The sequence below is a fragment of the Doryrhamphus excisus genome, chromosome 17 (genome assembly GCF_030265055.1).
Source record: "Doryrhamphus excisus isolate RoL2022-K1 chromosome 17, RoL_Dexc_1.0, whole genome shotgun sequence".
Classification (NCBI taxonomy): Eukaryota; Metazoa; Chordata; class Actinopteri; order Syngnathiformes; family Syngnathidae; genus Doryrhamphus; species Doryrhamphus excisus.
The window spans coordinates 16,709,094-16,734,592 of NC_080482.1; the positions used below are offsets into that span (position 1 = coordinate 16,709,094).

Here is a 25,499-nt window from a genome sequence, read left to right on the forward strand (position 1 = left end):
CCTGCACCCAGACCGGACTCCTGGTAATTACCCCGCGCTTATTGATCCGCTTGAAAGCAGCGGGCGCTGATGAAACGACGAGAAGACGACCGCTCAATCATCCGCTACTCCACTTGGCTTCTTTTATGGGCTGGATAACATCTTCACATTCTTAACTTAAAGTGTTAAAGCAAATGCTGCAATCCTTCAAAATAGCACGGTGCTCCCGTCGCATAGAGGATCTTTGACGCTTAGCTTCTCCTCAAGACTTTTCAAATGTTTACCTATATGCCTTGCAAAATAGGACGTTTTTTCTATAATGGTATCTCCATCCACAAAACGCACATTGGCCAAGAGCTGAGTATGTCCACTAATATCTACTATCCGTAGACTCGTCCACTTGCAACGCAAATTTCCTACTGAGGCGTATCTTCTCCAAAACATGGCTTCCCATGTCTGACCACATTGTGTTGTCAGAGAGCGGGACTTTAGCTAGGTCTTTAACCGCGTCAGGGCCGAGCATCTCGTTGACAATGGCTTTACAGCAGGGGTCTCAAACATGCGGCCCGCGGGCCAAATGTGGCCCGCAGGACACTACTTTGAGGCCCCCGCCTTGATATGAAAGTTTAATGTTTAAGTTTGATATGGATGCTGTATGGTATCATGTACCCAGAAAAAATGATTACGTTTGATTCATGTTCATGTTAAAGGTTAAATAACTGTTAATAGTTATCCTCCCTATCCGTGTGGAAGTGGTAAGTTTTTGGCGATTTAAGTTGAAAGGAAATAACTCGAAGGCTACCGTTTAGGTGGCTAGCTCTCTAGTTTGCGAGTTAGCATGTGTCTCAAGACCCTGCAGTTGCGCAATATGTTGTAAATAAAAAAAAAGTATAAATGCGACTATAGTCGTGTGTTGTCATGTCTATAAAAAAAAGATTAAAAAAAGATGAAGAATTATCTGTCAGAAAATACTTAGCAAAATATGTATAAATCAGGGGTCTCAAACATGCGGCTCGCGGGCCAAATGTGGCGCGCAGGACACTACTTTGAGGCCCCCGCCTTGATATGAAAGTTTAATGTTTAAGTTTGATATGGATGCTGTATGGTATCATGTACCCAGAAAAAATGATTACGTTTGATTCATGTTCATGTTAAAGGTTAAATAACTGTTAATAGTTATCCTCCCTATCCGTGTGGAAGTGGTAAGTTTTTGGCGATTTAAGTTTAAAGGAAATAACTCGAAGGCTACCGTTTAGGTCGCTAGCTCTCAAGTTTGCGAGTTAGCATGTGTCTCAAGACCCTGCAGTTGCGCAATATGTTGTAAATAAAAAGAGTATAAATGTGACTATAGTCGTGTTTTGTCATGTCTACAGGGCTCTAATAATGCTTTGTTCATTTTAATATGAAAAAAATAATGTCTAACCAAGTTTTTATTATTTGCTGTTTTATTATTATTCTATTTATTTTTTTATTACTGATTGATTGATTTTCTTTATTCTTGATTCGTTTATTTATTTTTCATCTTATTTTGTGTATAAAAATAAAATTATTAATTTTATTTATGAATATATTAGCATTTTAAAGTAGCCTAACGTATCTATGTCTGTATGTATACGTTCCTATGAGTATACACTGAATACTTTGTTGCCGATAAAGGCAAAGTTGTTCCCATCCATCGCCAGCAGTATGTAATACACGCCTCTCTCCCCCCCGCCCTCCCCCCTCCGCAGGCCATCGAGTGCATCACGCAGGGCCGTGAGCTGGAGCGACCCCGTACCTGCCCCAAGGAGGTGTACCTGCTGATGCAGGGATGCTGGCAGAGGGAGCCCCAGCAGAGGATGGTCATCAAGGACATCCACGCTCGTCTGCTCGCCCTGGTCAAGAACCCCCCCGTCTACTTGGACATCCTCGGTTAAGGTGGGGGGGCCGGGGTGGGGGGGGGGGGGCACTGTGTGTCAAATGTTTACTCTTACTAAAGTGATGCCATGCATGCTTTCATGGAGCAGTGATGGCGAGTCAGCTGGAGTTGCTTTTAGCTGGGACCGAGGCCCCCGCAGGCTGGGAGTGGAACTACACCTCCACAAGCGGAAGCGGAGGGGGGGGGGGGTATTTTTACACAGCAGACGCTCTGATTTTCAAACAAAGTTTTGATAAGACTGACTATTTAAAAGGTGTACAGTACATAACCTAAGTATGGAGTATTTTTTAACTCACACAGACAAATATTAGCAGAATGTGTCCCGCCTTTTACGTGTTAAATGTCTTGTATTTGTTGGAATCAAACTCACGTCTTTTACCGTATTTCCTCTAATAGTGGCCTCTGCACAACTGGAGATGATTATCTTTGTCCCCCCCACTGAGGGAAAGAAATCAACTAACTGGCAACCTCACTTCCGAGACGCTAATGTGTCGCTAGAGCCCATTCATGAGCACCTAGCATGAGAAAAAGGGAACTCAAACACGCAAACAAAAAAAAAATTGGAAGGAAAAACTCCTTCCTCGTAGCCTGGCTAGACGAGCTCGCCCGTGCACCCATCACTTTGTAAAAATACAAATATAAAAACAGGCTTCACTTCACATCTTAAAATGACGCTCTGCTAACTAGCAATCAGTCAGCTACTTACTTAGAAGCTGTAAGTTTGACTGTTGATATTGTTCAGTGAATATGCTAACCTAGCATGATGTTCAAATGTAATGTTAGCATGTATCATCACATATGATATGTTGTATGTGATATATAGCATCTGCTACCTCGGACAAGTGCAGATTAGCCGTAAAGACGCTTAGCTTGACAGATCCGCCGTGGCGACTCCATCATCAGGAAAAAGCAAAGTGTAGGGATGCCAGGTAGACATATTGTACTAGCACAGTCAACAGCGTCGGGGGGGCACATTTTGACACATTTTCGTCCTTTTGTGTTGAGCGGTTCAAGAGTAGACGCGTTCCAACGGGCGTCCTTGTTTGTTCACGACTTTATATATGGATTTAACCCAGGGGTGGACACTTTGTTTTCCCAGCAAAGATGACAAGTTATATATACGGTATGTATGGCAAGAAACCACTGCTTGGTCATATAGGTGAAAAAAAAATTTGGGACATTTTTTTGACATTTTTTTTGACTTTTTTTTGACTTTTTATTGACTTTTTTTTTTACATTTTCTTAATATTTCAGCTTTGTTCATAAATAATTTTCATAACATATATACGGTATGTATGGCAAGAAACCACTGCTTGGTCATATAAGTGAAAAAAAATTTTGGGACATTTTTATGACATTTTTTTGACATTTTCTTAATATTTCATAAATAATTTTCATAACATATATACGGTATGTATGGCAAGAAACAACTACTTGGTCATATAGGTGAAAAAAAAATCGACATTTTTTTTTACTTTTTTTTACATTTTCTAAATATTTCAGCTTTCTTAAATAATTTTCATAACATATATACAATATGTATGGCAAGAAACCACTGCTTGGTCATATAGGTGAAACATTTTTTTGACATTTTTTTAATGAATGAATGAAATTTGACATTTTTTTTACTTTTTTACATTTTCTAAATATTTCAGCTTTCTTCTTAAATAATTTTCATAACATATACGGTATGTATGGCAAGAAAGCCCTACTTCGTCATATAGGTGAAAAAAAGTGAATTTTATTTGACATTTTTTTACATTTTTTTGACATTTTCTAAATATTTAAGCTTTCTTCTTAAATAATTTTCATAACATATATACAGTATGTACGGCATGTATGTTCTAATTAGAATAAAACTTTTTCCACAACCTAATTTTCCAAAAAGTTTTTGTTTGTTTCTCATATTTCATCTTTTTTATTGAATATTTCAGCTTTATGCTACTAAAATGATGCTATTCTGTTTTAATTAAGATTAAAATTAATTAAAATTAAGAACGTTTTCATTTTAATATTTGAAGTTTATTTTTGTAAAATTACTAGGGTTTGTTTTTTTACAATTTTTTCTGTTTTTATTTTTCTTGTTAATGCTATTTTTAGAATCTACTTTTTGGACACCCCTGGTTCACCCAACTGGTTCACCCAACTGGTCACAGATGAGGAAGTGTAGAAGTTGAGTACATCAGGCCACTATATGAGGAAATGCTGCGACCTTCAAAGTAAAAGCTCTGCACTGAAATGCAGAGCCGGTGTCGGGAGAGAGATGTGGAATGCTTAAAAAAAAAAAAAAAAAAAAAAAAAGTCCAGTCCCGAGGATGAAGTGTAAATATTGATGTACAGTCCAGTGCCCGGTTTGTCCGTTTCCATGTGTAGTAGAATATATGAGCTTCCGTGTGTTTGTATATGCTGTGCCCGCCACAATAAACCAAGTTGCTTAAAAAGAAGACGAGTGGAGCGTCTCACCGCTGTTATTACGCGATCAATCCTAATGAATGGATGCATAGTCGTGGTTGAGGTAAGAGGCTTTCTATTATTTTCAGCGGCTAATCATCCGCCGGCCGCTCGATGAAAAGAAATAATCACGTTTCATAATCAACACCCTCCTCATCATCATCATCATCATCCTCATCCTGCTCGCTTCTCCGGGGACTAGTAATGGATAGTGAGTAATGCTATCATCCATCGCCCCTTTGTGAAAGGAGGGGGTGGAGGGGGGGGGGGGGTACTTCTTGGGGGCTCATTGTTTCCTGCTGCCGCGTCTACAAGGAGATGCTGCACGGCCAACCCGGCTTGTTTGTCCCCGTCGTCCCCTCAAGAGCTCCATTTGTGCTCTCAATGCCTTTTTCATCATCAGGCCCTTCCATTCAGTACGCCCCCCCACCCCCACCCCCACACCTCACCCCCCACCCAATAGGCTGGCTAATACGGAGGATGATAATAAGAGCTGCAAAAATGAGGAGCTTCAAATGGAAGGAAGATTTGAGAGAAGCAGTTAGGAGTCACATGATGCACAGGAAGTGCCGGGCAGTACTTCCAGTCACGGTCAAGTCAAGTCAAACTTCAACTGGAGCATTCATATCTATATTGCATGTCCAAATTCATACTTTTTTTGGAGTATAGAAAAATATTTGAATACATTTTCTACATGACATCATTTAGCATTGGTCGTACACTTTTTATTTTCAATAATTATATATTTGATATGTATGTGATTGATATGTAATGGGTTAAAATGTGTATATTTGTAACTAATTTTCTATTCTTTTATATTATTCCATACAGTGTTGTTTTTAATTATGGAGATTTTCATTTTTTTGTGTGTATGCTGCTATTATTCATTTTTGTGTATTATTATTCATTTTTAATGACTATTTCATTTATTTTCATCCATTCCAGTGGAGCATTGCTTTTTTTCACATTTTTGGATCAGATGAGCAAATGTCATTTTTGCTCTTTTGACATGTGTTATTATACAACACAATATATATGTTTTTTTTAGTTACATTTTTATATAACATATATTTATGAAAAAATAGAATAGTATTCATTATAGTAAAGTATTAATTTTATTTAATTTTTTTGGGTGCATTGTCATAGCTAATCCGTTTGATTGTTCTTTATGATGATTATTATTCTGATGATTATTTTTTATTCTACATGTTTAGACTGTTCATATTTTTTATTATTATTATTATGACTAAACACTTTAATATATGCTGAGCAAATTATACTATTTATGATCATTTTGTACACTGCTAATTTATTCATTTTATTATTATATTATTCATTATTGTATGCTGCCTTTACATTGAATTCCTGCTCTTTAAAAATGAAACAGTATTCATTGTAGTACACTATTAAAGTAAAAAAAAAATCTTTTTTTGCTACATTTATATTGCTTTGCATGTATATTAGGGAAAGTATTTTAGTTGGAAATGAGCATGATTACATTATTATTTTTTATACAAATTTTTAAGTATTTTTATCAATCTGATTTTTATTAGTGTTTTACAATTTATTTCTTACATCATAAATATATCATTCTTACATAAATATATTTAAATAATTTGTCATATTCTTTGCAATAGCTATATATTTATATTAATTTTTTTTTTTAAATTCTCTATCTAAATTTAAGATTTATTGATTAAATTAAGCTTTTTTTTTAAAGGTCTTTTTTTTTGTCGAGCGACACTGACCTCTTGTGGTCATTCGGTGACCCTGCATGTTTCTTCCTGAAGTAACAGCGGAAGTACAAGCGGAAGTACAAGCAGTCTCCCTGCGCCAATTCCAAGTTTTCCCCCAAGCTAAATAAAAGAAACATGTCGTGAGAAAGTCATTTTAATAAAAGCATCATTTATTACACTAATCTAGCGCATCAATGAGACATATACAAATCAAATTATTATTTTTTTTTACATTTTTTTTTAAATACATTCAGTATTTTTTCTGAGCGTTATATCCAAAGTATAAAACCTTAAAAAGCACCCAGTTTTTTTTTTTTTTTTTTTTAGTTCTGCTTCTGTCCAGTCGCCCCCACCTAAGAAAATCCCGCGATCCAACATCCAAGACTCAAACGCCATCATCAAAACTAATTGGCGTGTTTTGAAAGGAAGACTTTGACTGGCTTTAAGAAGACAACAGTGTATTTTTGTATGGGTGTGTGTGTGTATGTGTGTGTGTGTATGTGTGTGTGTACTCTTTGTGACCCTTCACCTTCCACCAACATGTGACGCCCTTCACAGTCCTTTTGTTGAAAAAAACACGTGCATTGAGACCTTCTTGCAAGTACTTGTGTAAGTTGTGGAAGTGTGACAAGCGTTTACAAGTTGCTGCCGATTCAAAAATGATTTAAAAAATATTAAAAAAGCGCTTTTGGCTCAACTTCCTGTCTGCTACACAAGAGGAAGGTTAAAAGAGTGCAGGAGAAAATAGTTTTAATTTAGGAAATGATGCAAATATAACAAAAAAGTGAGTCATATTTTCTAGAAGAAACATTATTAATTGATATAAAAAGATAAAAAATGTAAAAGTCCTGCTGCTACTGCCCCTAAAAATGCTGCATATTTAATAATAAATACATCTGATAGTAATAAAGAATATTTAGTGCCAGTTTTATAGAGTATTTATAGTAATTGTGAGGACTATTGTGCTGGTGCAGTGGACCTCGGTTGCCATAGAAACTCATCGGAAGACGCCCACTGGCACCACCCGGTGGCCACGAAGGCTTCCAGTTTCAGGTTTTGGGAACTTGGCAGCGCTTCCTGCGACCCGGCGTGGATGAAAGGTAGAAGACATGACACCCACCTGGGTCTTCAGCGCCTGAGTCGACAAAAAATAAATAAAGACGTCGGGCCCCGCCCCTCAGCGCTCCTTGTCGGCGCCAGGCGGCGCCCGGCGGGGCCTCCACAGCAGCTGCGCGCTGAAGATGGCGATGATGCCCAGGTTGAGGACCAGGCTGACCACCAGCACCCCCATGGTGCCGAGAAGGGAGGGCGCGGCTCCGTGGGCTACGAGCCACGCCCTCCGTGAGGTCATGTCAGTGATGACGGCCTGCATCTGGAAGTGGGTGGCGACCACGGCGCTCACGTGGAAGAGCTGGTGGCTGTGGCCTGGCGTGGCGTGGAGGACGGGCCCGTTAGAGGACGTTTGGACAACACGCCAAGCAAAGAGGAACGTACCAAAGTAGTCAAAGCGTCCGGGGGCCAGCCTTTCAGGGAGGTGCGAGGTGAAGAGGAAGCAGGTGAGGAGGGCGAAGGAGACCTGGTAGCAGTGGCTGGGGACGGCCTCGCTGGGGCTGCAGATGCCCCCGCAGCACAGGAGGAGCTGCACCATCAACAACAACAACAACAACATAGTGGACTTCTCATTCACACGATATACCACCCCCATCCTCCAGGTGGCGCTCATGCACATTGGAAAATTATTAACTAAAAAAATATCAAGTATCCCGACAATCATATTTCATAATGGAACATGAAATATTCAAATAAATTCAGCAAAAAAAATACTAAAATTATTTACAATTATTATTTACAAATTTAACATAATAATAACATACAATTATATATAATTAATGTAACATATACAACGATTTTATTAATTACATATAAATTATTACAATTGTAATGAAAAAGTCATAAATTTAATACAATAAAAATATATTTTTGATTCAAATTGCTGAAATAATTCATATAAATATTAAATGTAAAATTGATATATGATTATTTCATAATATAAATATTATATATTTCAAATGTAAACATTTCAATGAGTTTAATAGTTTTTTATATTCAAAATAAGTATTTATTACTATTTTTAATGTTAATGGATTTATTTAATATATGAAATAAAATTATAGACGACTCAATAATTAATTTCATGAAAATTAAAGTTTGAATTAAAATTAAAATGCAATATAAATGTCAAATATTATATATTTCAAATGTAAACATTTCAATGAGGTAAAAGTTTTTTTATATTCAAAATAAATATTCATTACAATTTTAAATGTTAATGGATTTATTTAATATATGAAATAAAATTATGGACGACTCAATAATTAATTTCATGAAAATGAAAGTTTGAATTAAAATTAAATTAACAAATACAAAAAATATACGTACATAATAAATGTAGGAGTATATTTAATATAAAAAATATATATAGCATACACACACAATAAAAAAACATAGTAATATATATATATATATATAAATATATATTACTATGTTTACATAGTAATATATATATATATATATATTACTATGTTTTTTATTGTGTGTAGTGCAAAAAGGCGGGGTACACCCTGGACAACCATTCACACTCACATTCATACCTAATTTGGAGTGGCCAATTACAATAAAAAAATAATAATATTTGTGCATCTAAAATGCGTATATATATATATATATATATATATATATATATATATATATTTCTAATATTGCATACAATTAATTTAATACATAAAGTAAAATTATTACAAACATAATAATAATACAGTGTAAATACAAAAAATGACGAATGCAGAAAAATGTAAAATAAATAAATAAATTATAATATACAAATTTGGATAATTTATTTGAATAAAAATAAAGTATATACATAGGATATTATTTTTTATGAAATGTAAAGCATCTTGATTTTAGTCACTTTTTCAACCATTTGAGGAGTTTTTCTCCAGTGACATAAATATTTCTAGGAATATTTCTAAGAATATTTCTAAGAATATTTCTAAGAATATTTCTAGGAATATTTCTAAGAATGAACTTTTCTTTCATGGAATGATATCAGAATTTTCTCCTGATTATCAGTACCATTCTTCCCGGATGAGATACTCATACACAATGATTAGTGAACAGGAACCTGTCCCCCAGTTCAATTCCCTTACTCACCCGGTAGAAAATGGGCATGCTGTCAAAGATGAATGGAACCACAAAGGCGCTGGTCCTCAACATCTTGCTCTTCTTTGGGGAGTGGACCTCCAGGAACCTGTGAGGATGGACACACACACACACACACACACACACACACACACACACACACACACACACACGGTTTGATGAATGTAGAGGATGTTTGTTTAATGAAAAGGTCTCACCGCGAGTAGCAGGACAGGCTGGTGCAGAACAAAGTGTTGCCGACGGCGATGGGGACAAAGTGCTGATGGAGCCAACCGTTCACCCAACTGTCGGGCATCACGTAGGAGCCGTAGCTGATGGCACTTCCTGCAACAACACACACACACACACACACCTTACATACTAACCATTCACAACTTTATTGCTTCATCTTACCTGATGAAAAGTAACAACAATAACAAATAATTGCTAATTAACCTAGCATGTTTTTGGAATGTGGGAGGAAACCGGAGTACCCGGAGAAAACCCACGCATGCACGGGGAGAACATGCAAACTCCACACAGAGATGGCCGAGGGTGGGATTGAACTCGGGTCTCCTCGCTGTGTGGCCTGCGTGCTAACCACTCAATCGCCGTACAGCCCTCGTGTAGAGTTGATATTTTTAAAAATGAAAGAATCAAAACAGAAAAATTAGGTCAGGGAAATATTCTAATATGGAAATAAAGTCAAAATATTACCAAACCAAATTCGGAAAATTATTTAAGAAGAAAGCTGAAATATTTGGAAAATGTAAAAAAGAAATGTCAAAAAAATGTCAAAAATTTTTTTTTTCACCTATATGACCAAGTAGTGGTTTCTTGCCATACATATCGTATATATGTTATGAAAATTATTTAAGAAGAAAGCTGAAATATTTAGAAAATGTCAAAAAAATGTCCAAAAAAAGTCAAAAAATGTCCCAAAAAAAAGTAAAAAAAATTGTAAAAAAAATGTCAACAAACATTTTTCACCTATATGACCAAGTAGTGGTTTCTTGCCATACATACCGTATATATGTTATGAAAATTATTTAAGAAGAAAGCTGAAATATTTAGAAAATGTCAAAAAAAACGTTAAAAAAAATATAAAAATTGTTTTCACCTATATGACCAAGTAGTGGTTTCTTGCCATACATATTGTATATATGTTATGAAAATTATTTAAGAAGAAAGCTGAAATATTTAGAAAATGTCAAAAAAAAATGTCAAAAAAAAATGTCAAAAAAAAGTTAAAAAAAATGTCAAAAAATGTCAACAAACATTTTTAAATGTCAAAAAAAAGTCACAAAATAAAATTTTTCACCTATATGACCAAGTAGTGGTTTCTTGCCATACATATCGTATATATGTTATGAAAATTATTTAAGAAGCTGAAATATTTAGAAAATGTCCAAAAATGTCAAAAAAAGTCAAAAAATGTCCCAAAAAAAGGTCAAAAAAAATGTCAAAAAATGTCTAAAAAATTTCAACAAACATTTTTCACCTATATGACCAAGTAGTGGTTTCTTGCCATACATACCGTATATATGTTATGAAAATTATTTAAGAAGAAAGCTGAAATATTTAGAAAATGTCAAAAAAAACGTTAAAAAAAATATAAAAATTGTTTTCACCTATATGACCAAGCAGTGGTTTCTTGCCATACATATCGTATATATGTTATGAAAATTATTTAAGAAGAAAGCTGAAATATTTAGAAAATGTCAAAAGAATGTAAAAAAAAATAAAAAATTCACCTATATGACCAAGCAGTGGTTTCTTGCCATACATACCGTATATATAACTTGTCATCATATTGCCTTTGCTGGGAAAACAAAGTGTCCACCCCTGGGTTAAATCCATATATAAAGTCGTGAACAAACAAGGACGCCCGTTGGAACGCGTCTACTCTTGAACCGCTCAACACAAAAGGACGAAAATGTGTCCAAATCTGCACGGGGAGAACATGCAAACATGCCACACAGAGATGGCCGAGGGTGGAATTGAACTCTGGTCTCCTAGCTGTGAGGTCTGCGCGCTAACCACTAGACCGCCGTGTAGCCCAAAATAAGACATATTGGACCTAAATATGATAACAGTTCCTTTTACTGTACCGCATAAGTCAAGAAAAGAAAATGCACCTCAGTGAGATTTCTGTTTGATTTCTCTTTTTTTTTTGCATATTTATCACATTTATTTTTTTCAAATCAAACAAATTTAAATATTAGTCAAAGGCAACACAACTGAACACAACTGAAAATGTGACTAATGACTTTGTGACTGTCCATTCTATTAAAACATACAACTACGATTAATTGAGATTTATCCATCTGGAAAAGCATTGGGACTCCAGCCAAACATAGCGAGAGTCATTATCCAAAGTGTGGTGACCCCTCCCAGAGTGGCCGGCCAACCAAAATGACCCCAAGAGCACAGCAACAACTCATCTAAGAGGTCACAAAAGACCCCGCAACAACATCCAAAGAAGTGCAGGCATGCGTGGGTTTCCTCCCACATTCCAAAAAAACATGCTAGGTTAATTAGCCACTCCAAATTGTCCATAGGTATGAATGTGAGTGTGAATGGTTGTTTGTCTATATGTGCCCTGGGATTGGCCGGCCACCAGTCCAGGGTGTAGAAGACAGCTGGGATAGGCTCCAGCATGCCCGCGACCCTCGTGAAGATAAGCGGTATAGAAAATGAATGAATGAAAATATTTGAATATCACGAGAATAAAGTCAAAATATTAGGTGAAGAAAACCATAATTAATAGAACAATATTTTGTAGAAAGTTGAAATATTTGGAAAATGCAAAAAAAACAAAAAACTGCAAAGATGGGAGCTGAGATTTGTTGATGTAGTATATGTACTTACGTATGTAGTACTATATGTACTTTAGAAAATACCAACGTGGTAAAAGTGGTCATGGATGTTAAGAGCGCCCATAATCTCACCAAGGCTGTAGAGGCTGAGGGCGGTGTAGTCGAAGAAGTAGCAGATGTGTCGGGACTCCTGCGACATGGTGCTGAAGGTGTGGGCCAGACAGGAAGTGAAAGGGTATATGCAAATGAGCAGCATGTAGGCTAACAGCGGCCAGGTGTAGCTGTCACTCAGGAAGTTCATGGTGGAGCACAGGACGCCCAGCCGCCACAGGAAGTACCTGACGTAAACGTGAACATGAACAGGGTCTGGGGGAGAGACGTGGCACGGGGACACGCCCCCGGAGACACCCACCACGTTGGCAGGAAGTGCGTCCAGATGTTGACCGTCTCGTTGTTCATCTGGAAGCTGCTGAGCACGCAGTCCAGCGCCGAGCTCTGCGGGTGGCGGTAACCGGACATGATGCCGTCCTCACGGAACACCTGAGGAGGGAGGACACCCGGTTGGTTGGGGCGGGTGGAGAAGTTTACACGCCCAGGATGTCGCCTCCTTGCTACCTTGGGAATCTGATGGATGTCAAAAAGAGGCGGGAGCTTGATGCTGAGCATCTCCGTGGGCAGTCTGATGGCGCCCTTGCCTCTCTGGCACACCTCGCTGAGCCGGGCGCGCCCCCCCCGGCAGATGACCAACCACACCGGGTACTCGGACAGTGGGATGCGGGCCCCCTCCACCTGGGCGGGGGGCTCCCATCGCAGGCAGCGGCCCCAGCCTTGGCTCCAGCCGCCTCCGACGCCGGCCCCGAGCCCCCGCCACAGGGGAAATACTGCACAAAAACACATGGTCACATACAGAATATGTATTATTATATACCAGGGGTGTAAAAATGTCATTTAACAAGAAGACAGTTGAAAAAAAAAATTCAAAATCAAAAAAAAAGACCAAAATCAAAATATTAAGAGAAAGAAGTCGTATTCTGACTTTTTTAAAAAGGTCACAATTTCAGAATAAACGTCACAAGAAACTTTGAATTATGAGCTAAAATGTCATTTTAGTAGCCTAGAGGTCAAATATTTAAGAAAAAAAAAATAAATAAGTCTAAGTATTATGAGTTTTTTCAAAATCAAAATATTAAGAGAAAAAATCGTATTCTTACTTTTTTAAAAAGGTCACAATAATAAACTTCACAAGAAACTTTGAATTATGAGCAAAAATGTCATTTTAGTAGCCTAGAGGTAAAATATTTAAGAAAAATTAAAAAAAAAATTAAGTCTAAGTATTATGAGTTTTTTCAAAATCAAAAAAAGACCAAAATCAAAATATTAAGAGAAAAAAGTCTGACTTTTTTTAAAAGGTCACAATTTCACAAGAATAAATTTCACAAGAAACTTTGAATGATGAGCTAAAATGTCATTTTAGTAGCCTAGAGGTAAAATATTTAAGAAAAAAATAATAATAAGTCAAAGTATTATGAGTTTTTTCAAAATCAAAAAAAGACCAAAATCAAAATATTAAGAGAAAGAAGTCTTATTCTGACTTTCTTTAAAAAGGTCACAATTTCACAAGAATAAATTTCACAAGAAAATTTGAATTATGAGCTAAAATGTCATTTTAGTAGCCTAGAGTTAAAATATAAAACAAATAAAAAAAAAACTTTAAGTCAAACCTAAGAGTTGCAAGAGTTTTTAAAAAAAAAAAAAATTAAGTTGTAATATAATAAAATATGAAGTAGCAACGTCAGGGTTTTATGCTGCCGATTCGATACCGATCATCCATGAGTGCGATGGGCTGATACCAACACCAACTACATGGATTATGTATAGATTTTTCCATGTATTTCTATATGACTTATCCATTTCAAATTTGGTTTTAGATGTTATAGTTTCATTAAATCTGCTGTATCTCATGGGGACCACTAGATGGCAGTGTTTCGCATGTGACAAGCTTGTTTGTTTTTCCTTTTTATAATAATACTGTATACGTGTTGTACTGCTGTTGATTAATGCCTCGGGGTGTTTATTCTGCCAGAAAATATTGTAATATAAGAAGACTAACAGGCTGAGTAGTCACTCAAGGATTAAATTTCAATATTAATTTCAATATTAAATATTGTATTTTATTTCTGGTACTAGCGTGAGCATATCTAGCGTATTCCTTTGGTCCAATAGACAGATAATATCATCTTTTTTATTAGATTTTTCTCCATGTCTCCTCTGAAACCTGGTAGGTTCTAACTCAGGGGTGGGCAAACTACGGCCCGGGGGCCACATCCGGCCCGCCAAGTGTTTCAATATGGCCCGCCTGTTTTTTCCAAAGTATTTCAATTAAACTCAACATACAACCTGGCATCGTGGCTTGAGCCAACTTTTTGATGGTTGAGGTAGCTGCTTTATCAATTTCGTTATTTGATGTGGTTAGTTGTTTACAAAATACTCCTGGAAAAAGGAACACAAGCACAATAATAATAATAATAATAATAATAATAATAATAATATATTAATATTGTTTTTAATAATACTAATATAATAATGGTAGTAATATTACAAAATACTCCTGGAAAAAGGAGCACAAGCACAAGCACAATAATAATAATAATAATAATAATAATAATAATAATAATAATAATAATAATAATAATAATAATAATAATAATAATATATTAATATTGTTTTTAATAATACTAATATAATAATGGTAGTAATATTACAAAATACTCCTGGAAAAAGGAGCACAAGCACAATGATAATAATAATAATAATAATAATAATAATAATAATAATAATAATAATAATAATAATAATATATTAATATTGTTTTTAATAATACTAATATAATAATGGTAGTAATATTACAAAATACTCCTGGAAAAAGGAGCACAAGCACAATAATAGTAATACAAATAATAATAATAATAATGTTGTCAATAATGATAATAATACTACTATTATATTAATATTGTTGTTAATAATATTAATATAATAATGGTAGTAATATGATTATTAACAAAATAATAATAATAATATTATATTAATATTGTTTTTAATAATATTAATATAATAATGGTAGTAATATTACAAAATACTCCTGGAAAAAGGAGCACAAGCACAATAATAGTAATACAAATAATAATAATAATAATGTTGTTGTCAATAATGATAATAATACTACTATTATATTAATATTGTTGTTAATAATATTAATATAATAATGGTAGTAATATTATTATTAACAAAATAATAATAATAATAATAATATAATAACATTACTATAGCTAATAATAATAATTCTAATAAAAATAACAATAATAATAATACATTTATAACACACTTTACATCAACTAAATGATTTCAAAGTGCACATATAGCAGATTGCATGACACTTTTACATGTAAAATATGTGTAAAATATAGGTGTAAAAATAGACTGTTACGTGTAAAATACTACATAATCCCCCCCGTCAATTTTGTTAAATTAATGCGGCCCGCGAGTCAAAAAGTTTGCCCACCCCTGCTCTAACTAAATGGTGACGCCATACCCGAATGAATTAAACAGTGAAACAAAGGAACTTTCATCGGCCATTTTAAGCTGAAAGCCTGGACATAACCTGTTACTATGGCAACACAGCTGCTTAAAAAGAGAGTCCGGCGTTCCCCTCAACACTAGCTAGCTAGCTAGCTCGCTAGCCCACTCAACCTGCTTCACGGACTAGCCCCTAAATTAGCATCATGACAACAAGAGACACCAAGTGTTCCCGTATGTGGCCTTCGCTGGAAAACGTTAGCCTACTTCTCCATTATACTGTCAAATTTTACATTTTTTAAATGTGCTGCAAAATAACCCACCATGGGGCCATGAGTGACAGCACTTTGATAGAGATGGTGAGAAACACTATTCTACGTGTCTGGGTGGGATTCATTGGCTGTACATGAGCTCCTATGGGAATACTGCTTTGCTTTTAGTACAATGGAAAGTAGCGCTCTTTAGAGATCGGATACGGTTTAACGTAAAAACTCAACATGAGACCGAGGTGGTTTGTTCTGGTGTGTGTGTATGTCCGCTGCTGACAATTATGTCAGGAATGTTGTGGCCTGAGAATACAGTTTTCTGCTCAAATGTTGCGGTGATGGAACGCGGACAAGATGGCAAAAGATATTTCGATAAGAATACCATACGTTAGGACGAAAAAAACACTCAGTTACACTCTGGGCCTGCAGGGGGCAGTCTTTCCAAGTATACTCAATTTACTTGGGGGCCACTGGAGCTAGGGTCTGGGTGAGACTGGGCCGCAACAGGTTTTCAAAAAAAAACAAAAAACGCATTTATTAAAAACAAAAATTTTTTTAAAAACTTTGCTTTGGTTCCAATTTTCTACAATAAAAGCTCTGATAAAACATTCCACTGTTCTCAAATATCTTACTTTTTATTTTTCTACACAAAATAAGATGAAAAATAAATAAACAAATCAAGAATAAAGAAAATCAATCAATCAGTAATAAATAAATATAATAATAATAATAAAAAGTTAAGAAAGCACATATAGTTGGTGGGTAGACAAATGATTTTTTTCATATTAAAATGAACAAAGCATTATTAGAGCCCTGTAGACATGACAAAACACGACTATAGTCACATTTATACTCTTTTTATTTACAACATATTGCGCAACTGCAGGGTCTTGAGACACATGCTAACTCGCAAACTAGAGAGCTAGCCACCTCAACGGTAGCCTTCAAGTTATTTCCTTTCAACTTAAATAGCCAAAAACTTACCACTTCCACACAGATAGGGAGGATAACTATTAACAGTTATTTAACCTTTAACATGAACATGAATCAAACGTAATCATTTTTTCTGGGTACATGATACCATACAGCATCCATATCAAACTTAAACATTAAACTTTCATATCAAGGCGGGGGCCTCAAACGAGTGTCCTGCGGGCCGCATTTGGCCCGCGGGCCGCGTGATTGAGACCCCTGGTCTAGAGACAGTGCCACTGAAGAAAAGACAGGACGCAGAACTGGAGGTAGCAGAGATGAGGATGCTGAGGTTCACATTGGGAGTGACCAGGATGGATAGGATCAGGAAGGGACATTACATGATAGAGGCCTTGGAGATAAAGTCAGTTATCGGCCAGACTGAGATTCTTGGGACATGTCCAGAGGAGAGATAGTGAATATATATATTATTATATATGTATATATATATAATATATATATTATTATGTAGAACTAGAATAATTAGCTATAAAACATATTTTTGATTAGATTTTCATTATCACAAAATCGGCCTCTGTTTATTTTTTTTAATAAATAATGAATAAATACCGCAAAGCCAAAAAACGAGGTACCATTGTATTTTGTTTGTTTATTATGAAGTTCTAATTAAAGTACTGCTTGCTTGAATAATGTCCTCCTTCCAACCATACTAGATGGTTCCAGCAATTATGATTTGAAACGATATGACAGCCACTGGAATAAACATCATGTCCCGTACATTCTTGCAGAGACAAACCTGCTAGTCCAACAGGTTTTTAGCAGGACCCCGAGGCCCGATTATGGTAATTGTGGTGTTCAAACCATCAAAGCATGTCATCAGCATCTTCGCTCGGCAGACATGTCAGGACAGACAGGCTGCCTGGCGTCTCGGGAGAGAGGAGGGGCCTCCGCCTCCGCCTCCACGGCGGCACGGGTGGCGAGGGAGGGCAACGGCGCTCGCAGCTGCGAGCCACAAAGTCAGCTTTGTGGACACACAAATCAGCACGGACACAAAGCGGTGCATTCAGGAGCACTCGGAAAACAAGCTGCATTGCATGCATGCATCATGATGATGATCATGATGATGATGATGATGACGGCGAAAAGTGCAGGACATCATTTGCATGTTCTAACAGTCACTTTGGAGGACGTGGCGGCGGTTTTGAATGCTGCTTGCGTGCATGCAAAAGTGCTGCCAAATGATTCAACTTTGCTTGCATCCATGTCCCTGAACACCACATTAGGTACGCCCGAGGTCATTGGCTGTCGCTGGTACGCTGGTAATTGGTACGGAATCCTCAAAGTAGGTTTCCGTATTTATCAATGGAATATCTTCAAAGTTAAAGAACAGAAAACCTGTTTAAAATCTCATTAGAGACTTCTAGACATGAAATAGCACCCCTAGAGTCAACTTTCCATTACAATTATCCAATATAGTAAACAAATGAGACATTTCAGACGTAAATAAGACTTGTACTTGTGTGCGATGCTGTAAATGTGTTGCAGCGGCATGGACAGGAAGTGACGTCAGGGTTTGAGAGCCGAGTTTTAGCTTGGCGTGGGTTACAGCCGCAGCATTATTATGCCTTGTTGTGAGATCATTCAAACCTGCAATAAAAGCCTGTTGTTCCAGCGACCGCGTCTGGTGCTTGTGTGTCTCACCAAACATTACAATAACATTACACCTAGCAGCCAGTGTACAATGCTACATATTATTATAATGTTTTTGAATGCATCTTTAAATTATATTTGTAGTTTACCTTTGAAAATGATAAATTTAGGCAAAAAAATATGAAACATTTGCTTTTTTTTTTTTTTTTTTTTACCAACAGGCCATATTCAACCAAAAAGCAGCCTAGCGGCATGGACAGGAAGTGACATCAGGGTTGCCGTGGGTTACAGCCGCAGCATTATTGGGCCTTGTTGTGAGATCATTCAAACCTGCAATAAAAGCCTGTTGTTCCAGCGACCGCGTCTGGTGCTTGTGTGTCTCACCAAACATTACAGCTAATAGCCAGTGTACAATGATACATATCATCATAATGTTTTTGAATGCATCTTTAAATGCATTATATTTGTAGTTTACTTTGGAAAATGATAAATTTAGGAAAAAAATATGAAACATTCGTTTTTTTTTTTTTTAACAACAGGCCATATTCAACGAAGAAACAGCTTTTTAAAAAAAAAAAACACGGTAAAACTGAAGCTACAAAATTTGAAGCATGAAGTGGTGAGGGATTGATCACAGACATGTGACTATCTCCCTCGCTTAACGTGTACCCGTGCATACAAAAAAATGTGGAACTTTTAGATCAAACCAAAGCTTTGAAAGGGAGCAGCTGTACCATTACACCAACAGGAGAGCGGGTGAATTCTGCAATTTTTTCCTCCAAATTGCTGACAGAGCCAAGTAACTCCAGTAACTAAAGACACCCTTCGCGTATGTGCAGAGAATGCGCCCCCCCCCTTGCACAAAATGCCCCCTCCCCCTCCCACCCTCAAGATCATATTGATAAATTCGCCCTTGTTATGAATCAACGACATCCACAGACAAGTCGCTCCCTTTCCGTTTGTCTTACTGCCGCCCGCAGAGTGAACGTTACAAGGCGTGTCGTGTGTTTAGTTCCCCATTTCTGTTTGCGTAAAGGTGTTCCTCATCTTCACCTGGACTTCCCGACACTTGTTGACACATTTCACATGAAAGCCACAGTTACCCAACCACCACGCGCTCTGCTCCTCAACATTACTCGCACAAAAAAAGTTATGCAATGATACTTCAATCTACCTCATTGTTATGATATTCATTCATTCATTTTCTACCGTTTGTCCTCACGAGGGTTACAGGGGTGCTGGAGCCTATCCCAGCTGGGGTACACACTGGACTGGTGGCCAGCCAATCACAGCGCACATATAGACAAACAACCATTCACACTCACATTCATACCTATGGACAATTTGGAGTGGCTAATTAACCTAGCATGTTTTTGGAATGTGGGAGGAAACCGGAGTACCCGGAGAAAACCCACGCATGCACGGGGGAGAACATGCAAACTCCACACAGAAGATGGCCGAGGGTGGGGAAAGACAAAATAAGAAGCCAAAAAGTTACCACTTCCACACAAAATAGGAGGAGAACTCATTCATTCATTTTCTACCGTTTTTCCTCACGAGGGTCGCGGGGGGTGCTGGAGCCTATCCCAGCTGGGGTACACCCTGGACTGGTGGCCAGCCAATCACAGCGCACATATAGACAAACAACCATTCACACTCACATTCATACCTATGGACAATTTGGAGTGGCTAATTAACCTAGCATGTTTTTGGAATGTGGGAGGAAACCGGAGTACCCGGAGAAAACCCACGCATGCACGGGGGAGAACATGCAAACTCCACACAGAAGATGGCCGAGGGTGGGGAAAGACAAAATAAGAAGCCAAAAAGTTACCACTTCCACACAAAATAGGAGGAGAACTCATTCATTCATTTTCTACCGTTTTTCCTCACGAGGGTCGCGGGGGGTGCTGGAGCCTATCCCAGCTGGGGTACACCCTGGACTGGTGGCCAGCCAATCACAGCGCACATATAGACAAACAACCATTCACACTCACATTCATACCTATGGACAATTTGGAGTGGCTAATTAACCTAGCATGTTTTTGGAATGTGGGAGGAAACCGGAGTACCCGGAGAAAACCCACGCATGCACGGGGAGAACATGCAAACTCCACACAGAAGATGGCCGAGGGTGGGGAAAGACAAAATAAGAAGCCAAAAAGTTACCACTTCCACACAAAATAGGAGGAGAACTCATTCATTCATTTTCTACCGTTTTTCCTCACAAGGGTCGCGGGGGGTGCTGGAGCCTATCCCAGCTGGGCTAAACCCTGGACTGGTGGCCAGCCAATCACAGGGCACATATAGACAAACAACCATTCACACTCACATTCATACCTATGGACAATTTGGAGTGGCTAATTAACCTAGCATGTTTTTGGAATGTGGGAGGAAACCGGAGTACCCGGAGAAAACCCACGCATGCACGGGGGAGAACATGCAAACTCCGCACAGAAGATGGCCGAGGGTGGAATTGAACCCTGGTTTGTGCGCTAACCACTCCACCACCGTGCAGCCCTGATATTCATTAATTTTATTAAATTAGAGTTTGATGACTCTGCACCATCAGATCCAATATAAGAGCTGTAGCTTGGTTTACTACATTTTTGTGTATTTTCTAGGGTACTGCTGTATTTGAACTGTGCAGTTTTCAGTATGGTATTTCAGTAAGTGGTATATTATGTGGATAATTGATATATTTTTTAAACTATGTGTTGTTTTGATGAGCTTCCTCGGCCACATTAAAAATATTTAAAATATGTAAATAATAAGGCAATGATAGAAAACAGAACAATGCAAAGCTGCAACAGTTAATCGATTATTTGATGGTTAATCAACAACTGTTTTGGTCATGGATTAATCGCTATTTGACGTAAAAATCCGCTGATTTCAGACCCTCAAATTTGAATATTTTTTTAAAATTTCCATAGTCATGCATGACAGCAGACTTCCTTGTGTTTTAGCCAAAATATATCAGATTTGACTTTGAAAACAATGTATTTTTGTATATATTTGTATGTATTTTTGGAGTATTTTTGCCTCTTTTCTGATACGTTGCAGACCCAACCACTAATGTTTGCTTCATATTATTTTTGTCATTCATTTTTCATAACAGATTCATCGACTAAAAATTGTAAAAAAAATAAAAAAAAAAGTATATTTTTTGTATAACACCCACTCGTGTAAACATATCTGTTTTTCTTTCATATTTGCGGGGTTTTTTTTAATTTAAATAATAAAGTGACTAATCATTGCGTCATCAGTGCAGCTGTGGAATGGGAGTACACACGATTCCAGTACAAGTTACCGTGGGAGTGTGGAAAAACATCTCCAAAAGTGACAAATGCCATAAATAATGTGTTTTGGACAAGAGACGTTTCCAGAGTAAAAACATGTCAGTCATATGAAGCTCATTCCCATAGTCAACATTCCTGGAATCCCACGCGTGAGTTTTTTTTTCACGACTTCCTCCCTCCACTTTCCAAGAATTACGCCCCGTGTCTCCACTAAGGAAAAAAAAGAAAAACTAAACAAAATGAAGATATTGTAAGGGAATGTTAGCTCAATATTATATTGTCATCATGTCTCCTCGCACGCGCCTTTTGTCACAAGACTTCCGGGTCCACTTACCGCGGCTGTCGGCCATCACCTCCCTCGCTTTCCGGTCAAAGATGTTTGGAAACAACCTGGTACCCCTTCTCCTTCCTTCGCTACCCCTCCTCTTTCCGCGGTGTTTGTGCGTGTGTCCACTTTCTTCTTCTTCTTCTTCTTCTTCTTCTTCTTCTCGTGGAGTCGCCAGTGTGTTCACTGTCCCAGAGTCAGCCAATTAGGAAGCGAGCTGGCGACCCACGTGATCACAAGACGAGTGTCGGCGGCAGCAACAACAACAACAGGGGCCACGTGTGTGCCCGCGCGCGCGCCGCTCTCTCCCATCACAACACAGACCAGCGGCTGTGCGCGTGCTTGCGCCATCGTGGAATTTCTTAACTGCTGCGGGGACATGTCGTCTTCGGAATGTTGCCGTTACCGCCTCGAACGGCAACGCTACTATTCCACGCGTGGATGGAAGTGGGAGTGCCTTTGTGGTTTGTCAATAAAGTTTACAAAAATTAAAAAAGATGATTTCAAATGTGTGAAAATGTGACTATTTTAACAAAATTTTCAATTTACAATTTTCCTTACATTACATTACACAAAGACCTTTGTGTAATGTCATCTTTATCATTTTTTCACTAAAGTTGTAAGGACTAAAAAAATGTTTGGACCTTGTTTTGTTTTTTACAAATAGGCCTGTGTGTCAATAAAGTTGTTACAATTGAAAGAATGCTTAAAAATGTGCTAAAGTTTAACACATTTTTTACATTTAACTACAACAAAGAAACATTTTTGTGAGGACACAGTGACAACAAATGTTTAAAAACTTGTAGGATTTTTTTTCAACCTTTACAACTTTATTGACAAACATGATAAAGGCTTTTGTGTCATGTTGTTGTTGTCATTTCTCAATACATTTGTAAAGACGAAAAAAAATGTTGAAACTTTTTTGGTCTTTACTGACAAATGTCAATAAAGGTGTGCTGCATTTGTCATTTCTCAAGAAAGTCTGAAAGAAAGGACTGGAGAAAATGTTTATAATTTTTTTAAATAGTTTTTACAACTTTATTGACAACTTTGTGTCAAAAAAGTTGGAAAGACTTTTTTTTAAAAATGTAAGCATTTTTAAACATTTTGTGAAGACACTTGACAAAACAATGTTTACAAATGTATATTTTTTTTCAACCTTTACAACTTTATTGACAAAAATGATAAAGGCTTTTGTGTCATGTTGTTGTCATTTCTCAATACATTTGTAAAGACGAAAAAAAATGTAGAAACTTTTTTGGTCTTTACTGACAAATGTCAATAAAGGTGTTGTGCTGCATTTGTCATTTCTCAAGAAAGTTGTAAGGACTGGAGAAAATGTTTATAATTTTTTTTAAATAGTTTTTACAACTTTATTGACAACTTTGTGTCAAAAAAGTTGGAAAGACTTTTTAAAAAATGTAAGCATTTTTAAACATTTTGTGAAGACACTTGACAAAACAATGTTTACAAATGTATAATTTTTTTTCAACCTTTACAACTTTATTGACAAAAACTGACTTGTGTTGTTTTTCAATATATTGTCAATTCTCAATGTATTTGTTGAAGGCAAACGATAAAAGGCCTTGTATGTCAACAAAGTTGTAAAGACCGATAAGAAAGTAAACATTTGACAACATTTTGACACAAAATGTTACATTTGTATTTTTTTTTCCAGCCTTTCTAACTTTATTAACAGAAAATGACATCGTTTTGACAACACGACACTAAGAAAATATTGAAACTTTTTTTGGTCTTTATAACAATATTGCTAGATGACAAAGGCCTGTATGTCGTGTTGCATCTGTCATCTTTCAATAAAGTTGTAAATGCTGAAAAACTGTACCAATTTGTACAAAAAAATGTTCAGTCTTTACAATATTACTGAGAAATGACAAAGGCCTGTGTCTTCTGCTGCATTTGTCTGAGACCAAAAAATGTTTTAAAATGTTTGTGGTAATAATGCATGTATGCATCCCATCCTCCCTATCCCCCTTCAATATTTTGCAAGATGCATGTGGTCCAGTCCGGTCAGGACGGAGCCAGGCAGAGACAATGGCATACCCAACCAAACACACAATACAGTTTTTTGTAAAAGTACTCACACATGAACTCCAAGCAGGCCAGACATTTCCCCAGCGCCAGCAAGGACCTCTGCACGGGCATATCTCAGTTTTGGTCAGGAGGTCAACTTGATGTCAATCATCCCGCATGCCCCCACCGCCTGGAGCCCACAAGTCCAGCGCCTTCTCCAGCCCGAGCTTCACCTTTAGCGTGCAAAAGGAAAATGGAGCACAAAAAGTGGTGCCAGTCGCCGTTCAAGTTGGCACAGATCCTTGCTGTCAACTGATTGGATGCCCTTCCCCCTTCCCCCTCCCTCCTCCCTTTTCCCTGTGTGCTGTGGATCAGTGGTGGGCAAGGGGCCCGGTGCAGGACAAAGAATGGAGACCCAGTTTGAGAGGCTGAAGAAGGGGGGACCTGTAAAAGCTAAACGCTGATGACAGGGACACATTATAAACACGCACACAAAAATTGATCAGAAATTTACATTAATTGGAAATATTAGGAATGCTGTCCTAAATTCACTCCTTATTAAAGAAAACACAGAAAATTAAGAATCATTTCAACATCTGGCATGAAAAGAGTTGCTTTTTAAAAAACACAATGTCCAAAAACATGTACTGCATAAGAAATGCTAATACCAATGCTAATCAGGAACATGTTAAGTGTATGCACGATGGTAGATGACCACAGTGTATCCCACTGTACATGAAAACATCATTGATAATCCAAGTACTGTATTGGACGAGATTGCAAGGAAACAACGCCCCCTCGTGGTCAATGTGAAGACACCGCTATTAACAAATGAGGTCTGCTGAGTGACGAAAAAAATGGCAAAAAAACGTCAAAACTGAAGAAGAAAAAAGCACTTTTTGTCCCCTATGATGCTATTTTAAAGTTAATAAATAACGATGAACATTCATAATGTCAAACCCCTTGTTCGTCCATATTGTTGAGGTTATCCTACATATCCTATCACATAACGCCCTCTTGTGGCCAGGTTTAAAACACCTTTGTTAATCCATGAAAGCAGACAGCCAAAATGTATATTTTGAGCTTCTAGGAAAACACAAATAATACTGCATCAAATATTCATTAATTCATTCATTTTCTACCGCTTTTTCCTCACGAGGGTGCTGGAGCCTATCCCAGCTGTCTTTGGGCACACCCTGGACTGGTGGCCAGCCAATCACAGGGCACATATAGACAAACAACCATTCACACTCACATTGGAGTCACCAATTAACCTAGCATGTTTTTGGAATGTTGGAGGAAACCGGAGTACCCGGAT

The 25,499-nt window shown here is 37.2% G+C and overlaps 2 protein-coding genes across 6 annotated transcripts in view; one reads left to right on the forward strand and one right to left on the reverse strand.

Moving 5' to 3' along the window:
• ntrk1 (neurotrophic tyrosine kinase, receptor, type 1) overlaps positions 1-4,325 on the forward strand; it is a 42,691-nt gene extending 38,366 nt beyond the window's left edge. For all 3 annotated transcript variants that reach the window (XM_058052893.1, XM_058052894.1, XM_058052895.1), the window contains one exon: positions 1,710-4,325. In XM_058052893.1, the coding sequence (XP_057908876.1) occupies positions 1,710-1,895 (186 nt within the window). In that variant the 3' untranslated portion in view covers positions 1,896-4,325. The remainder of the gene's footprint in view (positions 1-1,709) is intronic.
• paqr6 (progestin and adipoQ receptor family member VI) lies at positions 4,164-24,488 on the reverse strand. 3 transcript variants are annotated; one of them, XM_058052898.1, is made up of 8 exons: positions 24,253-24,488; positions 12,717-12,982; positions 12,514-12,641; positions 12,234-12,304; positions 9,501-9,627; positions 9,295-9,391; positions 7,579-7,723; positions 4,164-7,509 (listed from the first exon to the last, which is right to left on the reverse strand). In XM_058052898.1, exons 1-8 carry the CDS (start codon positions 24,311-24,313, stop codon positions 7,262-7,264), a joined length of 1,143 nt encoding a protein of 380 aa, XP_057908881.1. In that variant the 5' UTR covers positions 24,314-24,488; the 3' UTR covers positions 4,164-7,261. The 3 variants fall into 3 exon arrangements, with proteins under 3 accessions (XP_057908881.1, XP_057908879.1, XP_057908880.1); XM_058052896.1 differs by having other exon boundaries at positions 12,234-12,439; XM_058052897.1 differs by lacking the exon at positions 24,253-24,488 and adding an exon at positions 22,157-22,558 and having other exon boundaries at positions 12,234-12,439.
• Positions 24,489-25,499: the final 1,011 nt, after the last annotated feature.

Excerpts from the sequence above, each read along its gene's own strand:
- paqr6 (XM_058052896.1), bottom strand. The coding sequence starts at position 24,313 with ATGCCCGTGCAGAGGTCCTTGCTGGCGCTGGGGAAATGTCTGGCCTGC. Across the intron at positions 12,983-24,252 it reads GGCCTGCTTGGAGTTCATGT|TATTTCCCCTGTGGCGGGGG; the intron begins GTGAGTACTTTT and ends GTTTTTGTGCAG. Across the intron at positions 12,642-12,716 it reads ACATCCATCAGATTCCCAAG|GTGTTCCGTGAGGACGGCAT; the intron begins GTAGCAAGGAGG and ends CTCCCTCCTCAG.